At 33.6% G+C, this 21222-nt stretch overlaps 1 protein-coding gene across 5 annotated transcripts in view; it reads left to right on the top strand.

The window, feature by feature from the left end:
* LOC150089212 (MBT domain-containing protein 1-like) overlaps window positions 1-21222 on the top strand; it is a 406745-nt gene that overhangs the window by 302653 nt on the left and 82870 nt on the right. For all 5 annotated transcript variants that reach the window (XM_090388417.1, XM_090388411.1, XM_090388400.1 and 2 more), the window contains exons 15-16: window positions 1885-2119; window positions 20810-20866. In XM_090388417.1, coding sequence (XP_090244543.1) covers window positions 1885-2119; window positions 20810-20866 — 292 coding nt within the window. The remainder of the gene's footprint in view (window positions 1-1884; window positions 2120-20809; window positions 20867-21222) is intronic.

Genomic DNA, 21222 nt, shown 5'->3' with positions numbered 1-21222 from the left:
AAATACTTTTTTTTTTTTTTTTGTAATAATTTATAGAGTATTACTGTTTTTTAGTAGTTTTTATTGCTTAGTTTTCATTGTACACTGGGATTATCTATGACTCGAAAAATTAAGATTAAAAATAACTCAAGATTAATTTTTTTAATCGAAAAATTAATTGAGATTAAAATTTTTAATCGTTACAGCCCCCATAGCATCAGCGTATCAGCATGCACATGCTGATACACTAATGCTATGTGACCTAAGATACTGTAAAACAAAGAACTAAGAAGAATAATATCTACAAAGTAATTGTTTTTGCCATGCATACCTCACTAAGATGTAATATGCATTGCTTATTTCTCATGAGTTTTAATAAAAATTGAAGTACAGAATTTTTTTCACTGATCTATGATTAAATGAATAATTAAATATTAATTCATTATTTATATATTTATTAATTTAAACAAAATGCAAACTTCAATAAGCAGCCATTTTTAACATGCATGGCTTAACCATGACTTTTATTTTATAGGCATCAGCCATATTGCTCAGTCATTCTCCAATTAGCACACCACCAAAAATAGCATAACAGCACTTCAGCTAATTACATATGGATAACTCAATTATATATAAACAAAAATTGTTGGATTTCTATTTGTCCAGTTTTAATAAAATGTGTTCAAAATGTGTCAAAGTTATTGAAATTGGGCATGTACTCTTCAAGATGCAATATCATTTTTGCTAGTGTCTAATGCATGTTTTTCTCGATCGGTTGTCAAAGTAATTTTTTTTTTTTTTTTGTGTAATAACTCCTTATTGTCATCTAATTAATTTTATTCGTAGTGATGTCTTTTTCAATTTTATTTCACGGATTTGCTTTCTTTACTGCAATATAGTTGGCTGATTTTATTTATTTACTAGTTGTCACAGTATCTCATATTATGTGACAGATAATTGTAAGATTGGTTTAAGTATATTGTTGACTGTAAGAGAATATGTAACCTGTTCATATTTGTAATGTCACTTGTTGCATTTCTAGTTTAGCACTTTCAACTTTGTTGTAATTTGCATTTATGTAATTTTAAACTGAATAATTTTTATGGTGTGTATACATAAATTACATTCTATTTTTTTTTTTTTTTTTTTAATGTTTGATATGATTATTACTATGCATGTATGCGTAATGAACACATCTTAGCAACAGATTTGCATCTCCACAAAATATGCTAATCTGAGATGTGCAAATATTTTAATACAGCCAGTAAATAAATAAACATGTACTGGCAGTTATTATTATATTAGCATTATTTACCTAAATTCACAAACGGTGCAAAAGTGGATTATTTTTCTTAAAATTTTTTTTTAACATAATATTTTAACAGTATGTTAAGACATCAGTTTGGATTTTGAACTTATTGAATTGTGGGGGGAATGGAACACAAACTGAGATAGGTTGTTAGTAACAGATGGTAAATACTGCATTAGGATCTTGATTATTGATTAAGCCATATTTCTTGCCGGTATGGTTGTTATTGCTGAATACACTTTTTTTTTTTTTTTTTTTTTTTTCATGTTTAGCCAACTTTACATTTATTAAGGTATTTATAACTAAAACTTTTTTCATATTTTGTTGTGTTAATCATAATAGTTTCTTACTTGGCAATGCTACCTATAAATTATCAGTACTTAATTTAAAGGAGAAATGAAATCACTAATAATTAGGACTTGTTCTATATTATTAAAAGGTGATTTTGACCTTTTTTTTTTTTTTTTTTTTTTTGTAGAATTGTAATTATCATAACTCTGATTACAAGAAGTGTAGCTTAACTTTCTTGATGATATAACAGTGGAGGATATTTCCCAGTTTTAAATATAACGTATGCAAATATTCCTTTATTTTAGGATCTTCCAAATCATGGGTTCAAAGAAGGAATGAGATTGGAAGCTGTAGATCTGATGGAACCACGTTTGATATGTGTGGGCTGTGTTACTAAAGTAGTAGGACGCTTGCTGAGAGTGCACTTTGATGGATGGGATGATGCTTATGATCAGTGGTGTGACTGCGAAAGTCCAGATCTCTTTCCTGTGGGTTGGTGTGAAGTAGTTGGCTACAGGCTAGAACCCCCTAGAATGCAAAGTACGTCACTTAACTTTTGTGTGTATATGTGCGTATGTGTGTGTGTGTGTGTGCGTGCAATTACAGGCCAAAAAAACCCCAAGTTAATGATTTAACCCTACAGGTGGGTTGAGGGTGGAAAGTAGCACCGTTTGTAAATTCAGAGACAGCTGAGCCTTTCAAATCCAGAGGTGCCAGGTGGGCAGGAGCAGCAGTGCATAGCACACACACTTCTTGATTAGACCGGGGTTCGAGCCCATGACCACCAAATACAGAGGATGTGGAAAGGTCAGTGAATGACCACCGCATATCCCCGGAGCAATATGGCCTTAGTTGCTAATGCTCCTAAAAACCAAATAACTAACTAATTAACTCAAATCCACCTTAGGATCTAATTTTCGATGAATCATGAATTTTTTCATTACAGCTTAAATAGTTACTCTGATCAATGATTAGTTATTTTTTGATACATTTTAATATATTCATCATAGTGTTATTATCAGACAAATCTGTTATATCCAGTGGATGTACAGGTTACTATGATAGTAAAAATCATTTGAGAAGGACTGTGTATGTTAAAAAAATTTAAATATATTAATACTCTTTTATATATACAGGCATACCTCGAATAACGAATAGGATGCGTTCCACGAAATTACTTCGTTAAGCGAAACTTCGTTTTCAGAGGTAAAAATACTATGGCCAGAATAGGGATACGTTCCTACGTAAAGAAAATGAAAAGCTTTTTTTTTTCGAACAAAGAAAAGTTTTATTAAATAAACAGTCAACTTACATACAAAGTGAAATCACATTTTAAAATATGAGTCTAAAGTTGATTGTTTATGCTTTTTTCCTCTTTCATTTAATAATTGCCTATACTGAGTTATTGCATTTAACACTAATTGATTAACAATAACACTTCTTCCTAAATCAGGATCATTTTCACTAAAAAAATTTAAAACGCTTTCAATGTCATTTAAGCACCCTTTTAAATCTTTGGTTGCTAACACTTTTTCGGCAGGAACTTCTTTAACTTCGTCTTCATTATCTTTGTCTTCGTTGCTAACAAGGTTTTCTAAATCTTCCACTGAAAAACCATCATCTTCTGCATTCAATAAATTTCTAACATCCTCTTCATCGACATTTTCGAAACCTATTGATTGAGCCATCTGGATAACTTCATTTCTAATTTCTTGGATGTTATTTTCTTCTTCTATACAACTTCTGGCCATATTTTGCGCCAAACTCCATTTAAGCATTTCTTAGTGACTTCTTTCCAAGAACTAACAATGTTTTCAATTGCGTTTTTAATGGTGTAGTTTTTCCAAAAAGTTTTTAAGCAGTTAAACTGCTTAATGTTCGACGCAGATAATAAGCTTTAAATGATGCTATTATTCCCTGATCCAATGGTTGAATCAGGGAAGTTGTGTTTGCTGGAAGAAACACAACTTTGACTGGAATGCATGTGTCCAACGTGTTAAGATCAGTAGGATGTCCCGGAGCATTGTCTAACAACAAAAGAGCTTTTTCTTCAAAGTTGTTTTTTTTGACAATACCGTTTTACTTCAGGACAAAAGTGGTTAACAAACCAATCAGTAAATAACTCCTTGGTAACCCACGCTTTTCTATTTGCTTTCCATATTACAGGTAAATTCATTTTTATGTTACCTGTTAATGCCCTCGGATTTTCTGAATGGTAAACTAATAACAATTTTAATTTATAATCGCCAGAGGCATTTGATCCAAAGAGTAACGTTAAACGGTCTTTGGCTGCTTTGAACCCAGCAGCTGATTTTTCTTCAATAGAAATGAAGCTTTTTGTTGGTAGCCGTTTCCAGAACAAATCGCTTTCGTCAACATTGAACACCAAATTTGGAAAATTTTCACGTTCAATTATTTCCTTTAGTTTTTCTGGAAACTTATTTGCAGCTTCTGTTAATTTTACACTATGAATCCTGGCCTGTTTTTTTAAATCTCTCGAACCAACCACGAGAAGCCCCAAAGGTTTCCGTAATTTCTTCAGTTTGTTTAGATTTCAGGTGATTAAACTGGAATATTTTTTTATGCTAAATGGGGCTTGAAATTGCCGACTTCGTTATATCGAAGCTTCGTTATCAGAGGTAACGTTAACCGAGGTATGCCTGTTTATATATATATATATATATATATATATTTATTTTTATATTAGTGATAAAAAAGAAAGTTAATAGTTATAACGACAGTAACTGTAACTAATATTTATGGGTCAATGCAGTTGCAAGCAGTCATGCAATACACCCATAATGTATATAAAATATTAAGGATAATAGAAAATAATAGAAAAAATAAATCAATCAAATAATAATACTTTCAGGGATTTAAGAAAATGCAGAAAAAAAAAATATATATATCACTTTTTACCCACAATCTAGATGACTTCAACTGGGGCCAACCACCCAGACTGAAGGCAAAAAGCGACAAGAGGTTCTCTGTTTCTGTAAAGATCAATATGTGCTAAGTAATTTAAATATAAATCAAATGTAGTAAATGGAAAGTTAAGAAATTTTAGAAATATTAGAATCAAAAGTAAGAAAATATAAGTAAAATATAAATGTAAGCATATACAGGTGACCCCCGCTTAACACTGATCATTCGTTCCGGAAAAACAGAGCGCTAAGTGAATCCGCGCTAAGCGAGCGCCGCTTTCCCATAAGGTAACATATGTATTTGTGAGCTGCGGTCGGTGCCATAGGATATTTCCTAATCAATAATAAACGGTAATGAAAAGATGCACAAATGTCGGTCAAAATATTTAATATTCAAATATTTGCACATATAAAATATTCTGCATTACATACGTATAATTATGTGGTAACTACTTGCGTCTCAAAAGTAAACAAAATTCCAATTAAAATAATGAATTTAATTGATTTAATTTAATGGATGAATTTAATCATGAAAAATGTGTGGATTTTGAGTTGAACTTTGGCCCTCTTCCAAATAAACTAAAAGGGGTATTAATTTTAAATGGCCCGCAGCGTTACCACCCAACAATAAAGTCAACCGATCCTTCGCCGCTTTGAAACTTGGCATGTTTTTTGTTCTTTCAATATGAAACTTCTTTTAGGCATTCGTTTCCACAAAAGTCCTGCTTCATCTATGTTAAAAACTTGTTGAGAAGTATAACACATAATACCCCTCTTCAATAATTTTAACAAGTTCTTTTTTGAAAGTTTCGGCTCCTTAATCTGCACTAGCGGCTTCTCCCGTGATTTTAATATTCTACCAGTTTTAAATGGTTCCACATTTTTTTTTTTAGGCGAGTTTTCTTCAGATCATCGTATTGGCTAATCTCTTTCTCTCTCTCTCTCTCTCTCTCTCTCTCTCTCTTTTTAATATTTAACTTAACTGAATTCTGCATTGGAATATTATCTTCAAAAAAATTAGTCTTTCCATTTCAATCCTAATAGCCGGTCTAGTCCTAGTTGCTTGCAGTGGAACAGCTATCTTTCCCGCTGCTAAAATTAATTCTTTATTTTTTCATAATTGTTCTTACAGTTAAACTTGCAAGTCCTAAATTATGGCACACATCCGCTTGTCGTTGACCGGAATCGATTCGCTTCAAAATGTCTAATTTAATTTTCAAATTCAGTCTTTTTCTTACATTTATAGTCTTTGTACTGTGCCCAGACGTTGTTGCATTTTCATTCCTGTCGGTCATTATTAGCTCTTCGAAAATATAACTGCGTTGGTTGAATTAATTATGATACAATGTTCAAGTAAACTGTCCGTTACGCACGATGTCTAATACTGTACTGAGTGATGACTAACTAGACTTCGGATAAATGCATATAACGCAAATATTACAAGCAATATATTTGATCATTTTTTAAAATGTTGATCTCGGAACTACGTTACAAGTGACTGTACTTAAATTAGCGTGAAAGAAAATTTCACTGAGCGTGGGAAAATTGCTCAAGTCGGCGTGGGAAACGTTTTAATGCTGTTTTGCTATTCATTTTCAAGCTATCGACTCCATCAAATGAAACGATTTCGTTAAATATGTGAAAAATGTAATCTGTAAAAGAGCGTTATAGTGATCTGTGACAGCGTTATAGTCAGATACGGGTTGTAATATAAGAACAGCGTTATAGCGAATCAGCGTTTGTTTGTTTGTTTGTTATTTGGTTTTTAGGAGCATTAGCAACTAAGGCCATATTGCTCCGGGAATATGCGGTGATCATTCCCTGATCTTTCCGCATCCCCGTATTTGGTGGTGACGGGATCGAACCCCGGTCTAATCAAGAAGCGTGCGTTACACACTGCTGCTTCTTCCCACCTGGCTACAGAGGCGCTGCGAATCAGCGTAAAGCGAACCGCGTTATAACGGGGGCCTGCTGTATTAATCATCGTTAACCCGACAGAGAACGTAATTTAATGATTAAAATAAGATTAAATATATAATACACACTAAATACTACATATTTACCTATCTAGGACATAGTAGTAGTAGTGGCATGTGATGCAAGAAAGCAAGTGTATGAGCTTATGCAGCATGAGCCAAAAAAAAAAAAAAAAAAATCACACCATTCCCTCCAAATGCCTGTCCAGTTCCTCCTTAAATTTATTCAACCTATCAACTTCCACGACAGATGGAAGTTTGTTCCAGTAATTAACCACCCGCTGGCTAAAGGCAAATTTCCGCACATCTATTCTACATCTGTCCTTTCTTAATTTGAATTTATGCCCCCTTAGGTTCGTAATCTGAAAAGTGGAAGGATCCCATCAGAATTCATCGTGCTCAACCCATTCAAGGCCTTATACACCTCAATCAGATCACCGCGCAGGTGCCTAGTCTCCAGCCACTGCAATTTGCAGAACTTAAGCCTCTCTTGGTAAGAGGATCCCTTCATTTCCCTCACCAATCTTGTTGCCCTTCTCTGTACACGCTCAAGTAAATCTACATCCTTCCTAAAATGAGGCCTCTAGACCTGTACGCAGTATTCAAGGCTGCTGAGTGGTGACGACCATTACATAATGTAATAGTCGTCAAAATAATATGTGGTGCCCCCTATATGATGGTAAAAATAAATATAAATAAATAATTAATCAATTAGCTAATCAAATAACCAATCAAATTTAAGTTAACGCAAAGAGAAACATGCAGATAGTAAGAAGAAAAACTAAAGGAGTAGGAATGATAGAACCTGAACTCCACAAAGGCGAAAAATAGTGGTATAGATAAGAAATAGTTTTTCCTACGACCTCGGATTGCCCTAATAATTTCGGAGAAATAAAAATAAAGAGTGTAGGACAGCTTAAAGACATTACAGTAAACCCCCGCTATTCGCGGGGGTTACGTTCCTGAGAAATGTCGCGAATCCCGAAAACGCGAATACTGAGTTATGGCTCCCATAGTAATAAAGGGGATCCGTTCCAAAGTATGAAATATATAAGAAAAACTAGTCTAAAATTTTGTCTACGTATGTATTATATGTACCTTCATAATATGACTATGTACATAGACAGTACATAGTGAAATGCAAACATATGGCATCGAAATGAAAATAAGAAACAATTTAATATTAAATGTAATATTTATTAGAAATTTCAAACAAATCTTTCAAACCAGCGCCTTTGCTAGCTAAAAAACTTATCCCGCCAATGCTATCACCAGTTTTGCTAAAGTGTTGATAAAGGAGTTTTGCCTTTTTGCGAATGATGAGTGAACTTAACAGAATTTTATTTTGAGTTCGGTCTTCTATCCACAGATTTAAAGCTTTTTCCATTTTTTCTAATTTAACATCACGAGTTACAGAGCAAATTTTTGAAGCAATTAGCGCGTTTTCACGGACACTACGGCAGATTTTTTCTTCTGATTTCTTGATTGATCGTACCGTTAACTCATTGATTTTATAATGTTTTGCCACTGAGGAGACACTTTCACCATTAGAAAGTTTGTCTAATAACTCAATTTTATTCGCCAATGTCATCACCTTCTTTGATATTTTCACATTTCTCTTTTTATTCGTAGCCATATTTTTGTAGGGATTAGAAAGAACTTGTCCACAATAGTCACTTTCTTCCGTTAACACACTCGAAAAAGTCTGTTTTACACTGCAAAACGGTAGATTTATCATTTTTGTAAGCATATCAATTTATAAATTCATAAATTTATTCAATTTATAAGCATATAAATTAAAAGCAAACGACCAAACCTTCCATGACAAACGCATAACACATACTGAACAAGGATTAGCGAGAAACATCCACGCTCGCGATTTTGTCACCCCTCTCCCCCCACCCACTGAGCGCTGTTTTGACCGGGAAAGATAATTTTAGCCACATGTTTTTTATGGCGGAAAATATTCACGGCGCTTTAAAATTCACATTTTTTTTAGGTTTCATTTTATATTAAATTGGCGATCGCGAAACCGCGAATACATATACCGCGAATAGCGGGGGTTTACTGTACAAGATATAAGTTATGGCTCGGGTATGCCGGGGATCGCAAACCCTTTCCTATAGTAGGACCCTGAGCTGAATTTGCATGTTACCTTAGCGTGAACTTAAGTAAATTTAAATGAATTTAACTATATGTATATATCTATATATATAAAAAAAAATGATACACTGTAATTTGCAAGCCAGTGGGTTCAAGTTTTCTATGCCGTAAGACACCAAGAATGCAAAGTGTATCCTATGTACATATATACATGGCACTAAATATGACAATTATATTGAAACAATGAGTTCAGAAAACAAATTTTTGAAATTAATTATGCTTATTGCTTTCCTGAAGTGATATTTCAGGTAATCGATAGGGAAATTATTATTAATCAACTTGTTGTACAATGCTGTTATGTTTGCTGAACAGTTTTTATTATTATTATTGCAAATATAAGCATTCCTCAGACATTGTGATAAAATGATATTAGCATGCACTGATTTTGATATATTAGATCTCTGGTTTGTAAGGCTGACTACATTGAAATTAAATGCGTCTCTTTTATTATATACGTTTACGTCTATATTATTATGGAATATTTCTATATGAAAATCCAGGTAATTTGCTATAGTATCGGAACTATTAGTTTTTTCTAATACAAGTTCTTCTGGATATAATTTACTGTAATCCTGGACAAAATGTGGACAATTAAAAACACATAGATCATCTACGTATCTGTATATAAGTAGGTTATCTTGGAATGCTCTTTCTGTATAATATAGATAAAGGTTTGCGATTATGCTTGATGCTGGACTTCCCATAGGGGTGCCAGTCATTTGCAAATATAACGTTGTTCCATCATATACATAATTATTAAAGATGCATAAATTTGTTAGAGTATCCCAATAGGTTAAATCAACCTTTATAGCATTTTTATTTTCCAAATATAGTTTCTGGAGAACGACTTTTAAATTATCAAGATTAATTCTCGTAAATAAACTGTTAAAGTCAAATGTTTGTATTTGTTGAATATTGTTATTTTTTATTGCATTTATAATCGGTAAGTTATTATTTATTATAATAGTTTTATTTAAGTTATTTAATATAATTTTAAGTAACTTTTCTAATGTTTTTTCTGTAAATTTAGCATAACTATTTCTACATGATGTTATGAATCTGAAAGCAATAGGTGATTTATGAAATTTGGGTATGCCATATATAAACGGATATTTTAGGTTATTATACTTTAACTTTAATTTTTTATGCAATGCAATTAATTTTTTGATTATTATATTAGAAGAAGATGTTAGTGTTTATATGTATGGCTAGACTGTAGTTCATTTTTTATAATTTCTATATAATATGATTTACATGTGATTGCATAATTGCAAGCAGCTTTGTCAACAGGAGTAATTACAAAATGTTCATGTATATCTTTGAGCTGCCTATTTATTAATTTGGTATTATATGTTATATTTGTATGCTGATCTTATGCAGTATTTTAATAAATCTAGATATAACAACTTTTTAAAGGTTGATTTATTAATAGGTAGATTAGGTCGAAATTTAAAACCCAGTAATAAAATATCTCTAAGTTCAGGATATGGGATTATATCTAAATTGCCAGTTATAATGTGGTTATGGTTAGGATCCACGTATCTATGAAATGAAGGTTTGTGGCAAACACATGTATCCTGTCCGATGTTAATATTGTGAAGGTTTGTAGCTATTATTTTATAGTTACATGCTTTAAGAAGGCGCCTCCGTAGCCAGGTGGGAAGGAGCAGCAGTGCATAGCACACGCTTCTTGATTAGACCGGGGTTCGAGCCTGTCACCACCAAATACGGAGAATGCGGAAAGGTCAGGGAATGACCACCGCATATCCCGGAGCAATATGGCCTTAGTTGCTAATGCTCCTAATGCTCCTAATAATGCTTTAAGACCAAATGGTTTAGAATATCTAAATCTGATATTAATATGTAAGTTATTAATAGGCAGCAAGTCATTACGTAAATTAATAGTTTTATGTATATCCAAATCATCCATCATTTTATTTTGAAAGTATAAGATGAGAACAGAGTTTTCTGGTTGCTTGTTAATATTCAAAATATTAATTCTGAATTTAACAATGTCTAATATAATGTACATAAATGTTCTCGGTTGCTTTTATATGTGTTGGATTTACTATATTTTCTTTTGCAATTATATTTATGAAGTTTGGCAATTTGAAACATATTATAAACACAAATATCTTTTAAATTATTCATCATATATTTTTGATTAAATTTATTTAGAGCGTATGGATATAGTGTTTTATATTGTAACATGCTAATTTCTTCTTGCAATAATCTTTCAAATTACAAATTACAGTGTATCTTTTTTTTATATATATATATATATACATATAGTTAAATTCATTTAAATTTACTTAAGTTCACGCTGAGGTAACATGCAAATTCAGCTCAGGGTCCTACTATAGGAACGGGTTTGTGATCCGGGGCATACCCAAGCCACAACTTATATCTTGTAATGTCTTTAAGCTGTCCTACACTCTTTATTTTTATTTCTCCAAAATTATTAGGGCAATCTGAGGACGTAGGAGAAACTATTTCTTATCTATACCACTATTTTTCGCCTTTGTGGAGTTCAGGTTCTATTATTCCTACTCCTTTAGTTTTTCTTCTACTATCTGCATGTTTCTCTTTGCATTAACTTAAATTTGATTGGCTATTTGATTAGCTAATTGATTAATTATTTATTTATATTTATTTTTACCGTATCCATCACATAGGGGGCACCACATATTATTTTGACGACTATTACATTATGTCCTAGATACGGTAAATATGTAGTATTTAGTGTGTATTATATATTTAATCTTATTTTAATCATTAAATTACGTTCTCTGTCAGGTCAACGATGATTAATATATGCTTACATTTATATTTTACTTATATTTTCTTACTTTTGATTCTAATATTTCTAAAATTTCTTAACTTTCCATTTACTACATTTGATTTATATTTGGTTTAGATTTAAATTACTTAGCATATATTGATTATTACAGAAACAGAGAACCTCATGTCGCTTTTTGCCTTCAGTCTGGGTGGTTGGCCCCAGTTGAAGTCATCTAGATTGTGGGTAAAAAGTGATATATATTTTTTTTTCTGCATTTTCTTAAATCCCTGAAAGTATTATTATTTGATTGATTTACTTTTTCTATTATCCTTAATATTTTATATATATTTGAATAACGTTTAAAATAGTTGGAAACTGAATCTTTCATGTTAAAAATAAAATAAAAAGGTACAGCAAACATCAGAGGCAGCAAAAAGCATATTCCTCTACATTATGTTGAAATATAACCATACAAATAAATTAGAATAAGAGTTAAAAATAAAATAATGCCAGCAGTATGGCAAGACAAAAGCGAAAATAGTCAAAATTAAACTTAAGAATCAAACCAAACAGGGAGGGAAGAGAGGGGTAACAAGAGTAAAAATATTGCAGCAGAAAATCTCTAAGACAATTTAGAACATCTAATAAATAATAATTCATTAAATTTTGAAAGCCAATTAAAATAGAAATTTAACGGCACCCCCCCCCTGACGGGCACCCGGTCCAAATTTATGTGAAATATCACCAACAGAGATCCAGATCACTACAGTAAAATAAAACAAAAATAAACCAAAAATAGACTGACCATTACGCCCCATCTCAACAGAGGACCACAAGGCCAATAACGGTCAGGGAATCGTTGCATTTTGATCGCTAGACAAATCGCCGCAAAGGTGAGTCGATCGAAAGATCAGTCTGCCACCGATCCCCAGATTGAACCGCCAATGCAGAGGACTTGAATAGCGGTGGTCCCAATGCAGCGAAAATTAAAAATAGAACAAATACAAGCACTCCAGTGCAAAGCCACACTTCTGACAAAAGTAATCTTAACCAGTTTATATAGACGAAAAATGAACTATGGATGGCAGCACAGGCTCAGCGTTAGCAATTCACCCACTACTGTTATGTGATATACTTATACATATATTTGAATAACGTTTAAAATAGTTGGAAACTGAATCTTTCATGATAAAAATAAAAAAGGTACAGCAAAAAGCATATTTCTCTACATGATACTTAAAATATGTCTTGCCATAATGCTGGCATTATTTTATTTTTAACTCTTATTCTAATTTATTTGTATGGTTATATTTCAAGCATCATGTCGAGCAGGCCTGGGCAAACTTTTTGGCTGAAGGGCTACATTAGGAATTCAAAAAGAAGGTGGCCCGCACATAAAATACTATTTTTATATATATATTATTTGTTATCATGAAGAAGAAATATAACATAAAAAAAAAAAATTATTCTCTAACAACCAAGAATTTAATGAAATGAATGGAACTGTTTTACATCTTTTAACATTTTTTTAATTTCGGGTGTTAATTTTGTAGTTGAGATTCTTAAAACTGCTTGTAAATGTGCATCGGTGATGCTTGATCGTAAAGAATTTTTATTTAGATTCATGATGGAAAATGTTTGTTCTAGCGATCGAAATGCAGCAATTCCCTGACCATTATTGGCCTTGTGGTCCTCTGTTGAGATGGGGCGTAATGGTCAGTCTATTTTTGGTTTATTTTTGTTTTATTTTACTGTAGTGATCTGGATCTCTGTTGATGTTATTTCACATAAATTTGGACCTGGTGCCTGTCAGAGGGGATGCCGTTAAATTTCTATTTTAATTGGCTTTCAAAATTTAATGAATTATTATTTATTAGATGTTCTAAATTATCTTAGAGATTTTCTGCTGCAATATTTTTACTCTTGTTACCCTTCTCTTCCCTCCTTGTTTGGTTTGATTCTTAAGTTTAATTTCGACTATTTTCGATCTTGTCTTCCCATACTGCTGGCATTATTTTATTTTTTATTTTTAACTCTTATTATAATTTATTTGTATGGTGTATATGTATATACATACGTACATACATACATACATACATACGGGGTGTTTCAAAATTATGTATACACTTTAAAAATTTATATTTAATGAACAATATGCACCAATTTAATTTTCTTAGACTCACTTTGTAGCTTAAAAATAAATTTTTTTGCAATAATTTAATTTTTCTTTTATTTTATAGATACCTCTAAAATGGAGAGTAAGCTTTGAAGTTTTGAAGAAAAAAAGTTTTGAAGAAAATTAAGTTTTGAAGAAAAAAAGCAATTATAAAATGGTATTGGAAATATGAAAATGTCAATGAAGAAGTTAAGCGTGCACAGAAATCACGATATGGAACAAAAGTGCCAACACGTTTAACAATTCATTTGCAGGATAAATTTGAAGAGCATTGAAACACATCAAGAATATCAATAACTTAGCATGTGGCACGAAGAGGACATCAAGAAGTAATGAAAACGTTGTGAAGCTGTAAGAAATACAATCTTGTGCAACCCCTAAGAAAATCAACAAGACAGTGTTCACAAGAGCTAGGTTTAAATCATACAAGTGTTTTTAGAATGATGAAAGAATTAAACTTTAAGTCATTTATACCTCGATTAGTGCATGCAATCCAGGAAGATGATCTGGATCAACAATTGCAATTTTGTGAGCAGTACATTAAAAAAAAAAAAAAAAAAAAAAAAGGCTAAAATCATGCTTTTCAGGTTACAATTGTGCAGTCAGATGAGGCAACATTTAAAATGAATGGCCATATAAATCATCACAATTATGTTTATTGGGCCACTGAAAATTCATACATCACTCTACAGAAAGATATCAATCTACCAGGCATTACTGGGAATGGGCTGTCTTCACGTGGAATAATTGGTCCCTATTGATAAATAGCACTGTTAATGAAAAAAATTACCTGGATATGTTGAGGGATTGTGCTATACCAAAAATCAGAGACATGTTTGCAGATACATTGGTATTTTTTTTAACAAGATCGTGCACCTCTACATTATCATATAGCTGTATGCAATTATCTTGACAATGAATTTCATGATCACTAAATAGGTCGTTGAGGGAGTGCTTTTGAATATCCTCCAAGGTCACCAGATCTCACCCTTTTAGATTTTTTGCTTGGGGATACTTGAAAAATTGGATTTACATTCACAAACCACAAACATTGGAGGAATTGTGGATGAAAATTCAACAAGAAACAGAAAACATTTCACCTGATTTGTGTATTTCAGTATGCAGATCTGTTGAAGATAGATGCCACTCGTACATTAATGCTGATGGATGGCATTTTGAATAATTAAAGTTTTATTGTAAAAAAAATTGTTTTTTATCTTCAAAGTATCAAACAAAGTTACATTTGTATATATTTTTCATTGAATATAAAATTTTAAAGTGCGTATAAATAATTTTGAAACACCCTGTGTGTGTGTGTGTGTGTATATATATATATATATATATATATAAAATATTTTGTATAATATTGAAAATAATAATATAGAAGGTAATTCAAGCAGACAATACCAAGCAAGATTTAAAGAAACACAAGGGAAAAAAAAAAAAAAAAAAAAAAAAATATATATATATATATATATATATATATATATACACACATAAAATTTATCGTTGTCTATCCACAATCTAAATGACTTCAACTGGGGCCAACCACCCAGACTGAAGGCAAAAAATGATAAGGAATTTTCTGTTTCTGTAATGATCAATATTGATCTATATTGATATTGATAATATCGATCATTACAGAAACAGAACTCCTCTGTTTTTTGGCTTCAGTCTGGGTGGTTTGCCCCAGTTGAAGTCATCTAGATTGTGGGTAGACAACGATAAGTTTTATGTGTGTGTATATATACATATACATACACAGAGTGATTCACTACCAGTGCGACAAACTTGCAGGAGGTGTAGGGGGCACAAAGACGAATTGGAATCACATAGCATTGCAGGGTCCGAAATGCCTTCGTCGTGCGGTAGAGGACGTTGAACGGGAGGTCACGTGAACAGCGATCCCGCTGGAAGTCAGCATTTGCGAACCGTTTCTGTTGAAGAAACTAAGTAGCAAAAGTCCTCCGGAGTGGATAAACCGCAGGCTCCAATGATTGAATGCATTGCAGTTGGTATGAACTCCTCTGGTTTGTTGACAGTATCCTCCATACAGTGGATTGGGAAATACCCAATCGTTGGCCTATTGCTCGAGTACTCGTACTCGGATTGCCTTCTGCAAGATGTAGGACATTCTCCTCGTCGTTCGCTCTCGATTCATGGTACCTCTCGTGAAACAACCAGTCTCGCGTAACCTTCTCATCATACGATTAAAATCGTATGATGAGGAGCACGCCTGTGCAGGAAACGTTCCTGGTACAAGCGCAGAGCGGCGCGCCCGTTAAAATCCGCAGTTCCATACGCGAGGTGCATGTCGGCCAGTTCAACGTTTGAATACTTGTCCATCCTACTGCCTCAGGAACCGGTTCGCAAATGCTGACTTCCAGCGGGATCGCTGTTCACGCGACCTCCCGTTCAACGTCCTCTACCGCATGACGAAGGCATTTCGGACCCTGCAATGCTATGTGATTCCGATTCGTCTTTGTGCCCCCCTACACCTCCTGCAAGTTTGTCGCACTAGTAGTGAATCACCCTGTATATATATATATATATATTTTTTTTTTTTTTTTCCTTGTGTTTCTTTAAATCCTGCTTGCTTATTGTTTCGCACTTGTTACCAGTATATTATGTTATGTTTTGGCACGTTCTGCCCAGAAATGGCTCAGAAAAGATTTTCGTACAGTGCTGAATTCAAGTTAAAAGTGATCCAGTTTGCAAAAGTGAATGGAAATCGTGCTGCTGAACGTAAGTTTGGTCCTCCTCCAACTCAGAAAACAATCCGAGACTGGCTACAGGAAGAAGAAACCCTACTGAAAATGCCACTGCAGAAGAAGGCCATGAGAGGCAAGTCAACAAAATAGCCTGATTTAGAGAGGGAATTTAAGATATGGATTGAAGAACAAAGGGCAATTGGAATTCCTGTGTCTTCAAAGATGGTTCAGCATGAGGCAAGAAGAATTACTGATTTCAAAGGAGGACACAATTGGTGCTTCAGGTTCATGAAACGGAATGGACTAAGCATGCGTATGTGCCAGACTTGCCCAAAAGATGCCTGAAAGCTATGAGCAGGACGTCCTTGAATTTCATCGTTTTGTCATTCAATGTCGGAAGACACATCAGACACATCAGTTGGGACAGATTTCAAATATGGACGAAGTCCCCCTTCAATTTGATGTCCCAAGTAACAGAACTGTTGATAAGAAGGGGGTGAAAACTGTAACTGTGAAGACAAGTGGACATGAAAAGAGCCATTATACAGTTGTTCTAGCTTGTTGTGCCGACGGAACCAAGCTGCCTCCTATGCTGATTTTCAAATGCAAAACAATGCCAAAAGAAGACATTCCTCAAGGAGTGATTGTCCACGTTCGTGACAAGGGTTGGATGGATCTGGTTTGAGAAAGTTTGCAGCAGGAGACCAGGTGGGCTCTTACGCAAACCTGCCCTATTGGTGCTTGATCAGTTCAGGGCACACATAACAAAAAACACAAAGAAGATTGCTGGAGAGCAAAAAACAAAACTTGCTATCATACCTGGAGGCTTGATATCACAGCTCCAACCACTTGATGTCAGCATTAACAAACTCTTCAAAGCTGCCATGAGAGACGAATGGAATCAATGGATGAAGTCTTCTGGGGACAATTTGACACCAGCGGGAAGAGTGAAGAAACCAACTATAGGAGAAGTTTGTACCTGGGTGAAAAGATCCTGGGATAATATCAAGATTGAGATCGTTGTCAAGTCATTTAAGAAGTGTGGCATTTCAAATGCCATAGATGGAACTGAGGACGAGGCAATATATGAAGACAGTAATTCGTCATCAGACACAGATGAGGACAAGTTAATGGATGGGAGTTTTGACAGTGATGAGGAGTTGTATGAATTTTATGATGAATAAAACTTGAGTTCAATAACTTTATGTAATACATTTTTTTTTTCAAATTTTGGGCCCCAAAATTAAGGTGCATCTTATACATGGGGAAATACGGTATATATATATATATATATGTGTGTGTGTGTGTGTGTGTGTGTGTGTGTGTGTGTGTGTGTGTGTGTGTGTGTGTGTGTGTGTGTGTGTGTGTGTATTAATAAAGAAAAAATAAAAATATAGAAAAACAGGGTAAAAATTTCAGTAGAGGGAAGAAATATATACATAAAAGTAAAGGCACCAAAAGAAATTGGTATATATAAAAAAAATTAAAATTATACACAAATGTATAAATAAAATTAAAAAATATAAATACATTGTCATATATCGCACACCCTTAATGTTGGCAATTATGAATCAGCCATCAGAATTACACAAAATGACAACAACATAAAGCCTCTTTCTAAATCAATGCAAGGTGCAATTAAAAAATGATGAAATAGGGATAATTTAATAAGATTAAGAATTTGAAATATAAAAGGTAAAGGTTGAAAGGATACTGGGACGATGACGACTGTATAATGCCAACATGAGATTCATGATTGACTTAACAAACGAACAAGAGTAATATATGGACAAAAACAGTAAAAGACTTTACCTAACTAATAGTGTGACTAGGTCAACCTGACACTAAAACTAAAAGAAAGTGAAGTAGAAATGTCTATAGATAAGAATAAGACAGAAGACAAGCAGTGGAAAAAAAAAATAAATAAATAAAAGCAAGAGGTTAAATTTGTGATAAATATAACCAAGAAGAGAAAAAGAAATAATACAACATACAAAGTAGCAAGAAAAAGTTGCTAAAACTTTGAAAAGGAATGGTGGTATAAGAATAATATAGTATCTTGCTACCTGTTCATAGAACTAACGGTTTATGAGAAATAAAAAGAAGAGTATAGTAAAGGAAATATAGAATAAATGGGATGGCTCAGGCAGTTTGGAGATTCAAATAACATCCTAAGAAAGAACGTTGAACGGAGTTCTGAGAATACAAATTGTGAATTTAAAGGTAGTTATGAGAGAATAATAACTAAACGAAAAACAAAAAAAGTACACCAAACTGCATTCAAGTAAATGCATTCGGCATTCTGCACAACACATTCATAGATGTAGGTTATCCACACTGTAGGGCCCCACGCTGGTTAGGAGTGTAATATATACACTGCCCTACCGTTAATATCTGGACACCTGCCTTTAGACAAAAAAAAAAAAAAGCTTTTATTGTGTCATTTAATATTTTGTGCTGAAACCTTTTGCTTTTATGTTGGCTGATGGCCTTCAATCTCCGTGGCATACTTTTAACCAGCTTTTTATAAATGTCAGGTGATATGTTCCTCCACTCGGCTTTTAATGCAGCCACCAGTTCGGTCTTGTTCTTTGGGTGATCTCGATATGCACATACATGACAATTCAAATCAGGACTCTGGGCTGGCCAATCCAACTTTTCCTCAAACCACTCTGTTACGACCCGAGCAGCATTGCATGGCACATTGTCTTGCTAATACAGGTATGGGCCATCCCCGAAGTATTGCCATAATGTTGGAAGTGCCTAATTGTCCAGGATGTCCTGGTATTGCACTCACTTCGACCGTGTACTTAGAAGGGTTGTTTGTGAGAAAAAGATTAAGCGTGTTGACAGTATGGTTAGGACTGTCCGGTATTGTTGTAGGTAAATGAACAATCTGTGAAGGTCATTAGTAATTGCAAAAGCCTCAGCATCTCAACCAGCTGGGTCGGTGTCACTAGAAAACGGAAGCCAGCTGGAGTTGTGAACATTAAAATCACCAAGGAAAATTGCTTTACAAAGCACCATTTCTTTATACAAGGGGATAATCTCCTCCTTATCCCTGCTAGTAAAATTCCTGTATATCATTGACAAGACCCCATGACCTACTCTGACAGCACATCTGCACTGCTTAGGAAACTTCATATTTGACTGTGCAATTACCCCCAGGTCTCATTCATTCTCCACTACCCGAGTGTAACACTACCCAGTTAGCCGACCGGGCTAGCCGAGTGGGTAAAGTACCTGCCCGGCAACCCAAAGGTCGCGGGTTCGATTCCCGCCTCGGGCTTGGATCAAAGTACTGCAAAAACCTTGGGAGGTGCAATATGGCCACAGAAGCCGATGCGCCAACAACTACCAAATCAAAAAAAAAAAAAAAAAAACTACCCAGTTGGTACATTTCTCTGAGGTTACTGCTACCCATATACATTACTTTGCATTTGTCAATGTTAAACTTCAGTTGCCACTTCTCAGTTCATCTTCCCAACTTTTCCAGATCCTATTGCAGCAACATACTGTCATTACTATTATTAACAACTTTGCCAACCTTTGTATCATCTGCAAACCTTTACATTAAGTTTGATATACCTTCATCAATAGCATTGATAAATATACAAAACAACAGTGGGCCCAACACCAAACACTGTGGGACACCATTAATAACATTAGTCCACGAAGAGCAGTGTCCATTGATTACCACTCTGTCTTCTCAAGGGAATGCATGACATTCCCAAATCTGTTCATTCATGGCTATAGTTATCTGATCTTGGCAGAGGGAACAGAATTCCCCCCATGAGTTATATTGAGTTTTTCAGGCTACATAACATGCAAATTGACTGGTGAATGCACACTTGTGTAGATTTGTGGATTTGCTGATGCACCTAAAACCCAACAACAACTATTCTAAAATCTTATATTAAAATTGACATGTCCCATAAAACATGTCAATTTTAGGTCATTAGCATCTTTGTGGTTAGTTAAAACAGTGATTAATCTTGATCATATCATGTACCCAAGCAATTGAGTCATTGGTTTTTGAAGTTGAAGGCTAGACAGAGCATAGATCATCTTCGATGAACAAGCAGCCTTTTTTAAACTTTGCAAAGCATCGAAAAGTCTTTAAATAATGCATTTCGTATATTTTCCAGGAGTTGTTTTTTAAATTTCATGGATTTCTGTTGCACTTTTCCCTAAGTTGAAGCAATTTGATGAAAATTCACTCTTATTAAAAATTATTCATTTTATAATTCAATGAGACACATAAAACACCTATTCAGTGCACCCTAATTCATATTGACTGCAGATAAATAGGTTATTCATGCATTAAGTATGTCTAAATGAGTCACCAAACATGTTGCAACAAGTTACAACTCACTGTGATGCTGCAATTTCAGATGCAAAATCAAGTCATGAACTTTTTGGTTGCATCTCATATATGTTCATGTGGTTTTTCGTTCATTAAAAATGTAAGGTACAATAATGTAATTATTTCTTTCAGGTCCCGACATGATGAAAAAAAAGAAAAAATATCAAAAATATAAAGGTCCACGGAAAAGTAAGCAAAACAGTTTTTAATAAAAATATTTAGAGGTTAGCAATTATATTTTATTGCAAAATCTGAAGGTTGGTATTTTTATTTGATTGAAATGTCTGTGTTTTGAATTTGTTTTTTTATTTTGGTGTTGATATGTACTTTAATTATATGTGATGTTAATGGAATATAAGTAATACGAAATAATCATGTACTGTGAATCATATATAGCAAGTCATGTCTGTATATTTATAAATTTTTAAGAAGCTATCACTTTACTAAACAAAATTGAAATATTTAGAGCTAACTTATTTGACTACATAATTTGCTCCACAGTAAAAAGTTTTTTTTATTAATTAGCATGTTTAAAACCTTTGCCA

The sequence above is a fragment of the Mastigoproctus giganteus genome, chromosome 2 (assembly GCF_048544385.1).
Source record: "Mastigoproctus giganteus isolate SK-2022 chromosome 2, ASM4854438v1, whole genome shotgun sequence".
Lineage (NCBI taxonomy): Eukaryota > Metazoa > Arthropoda > Arachnida > Uropygi > Thelyphonidae > Mastigoproctus > Mastigoproctus giganteus.
The sequence above is the reverse complement of the archived record's forward strand: the minus strand, read 5'-3'. Positions and strand labels throughout refer to the sequence as shown.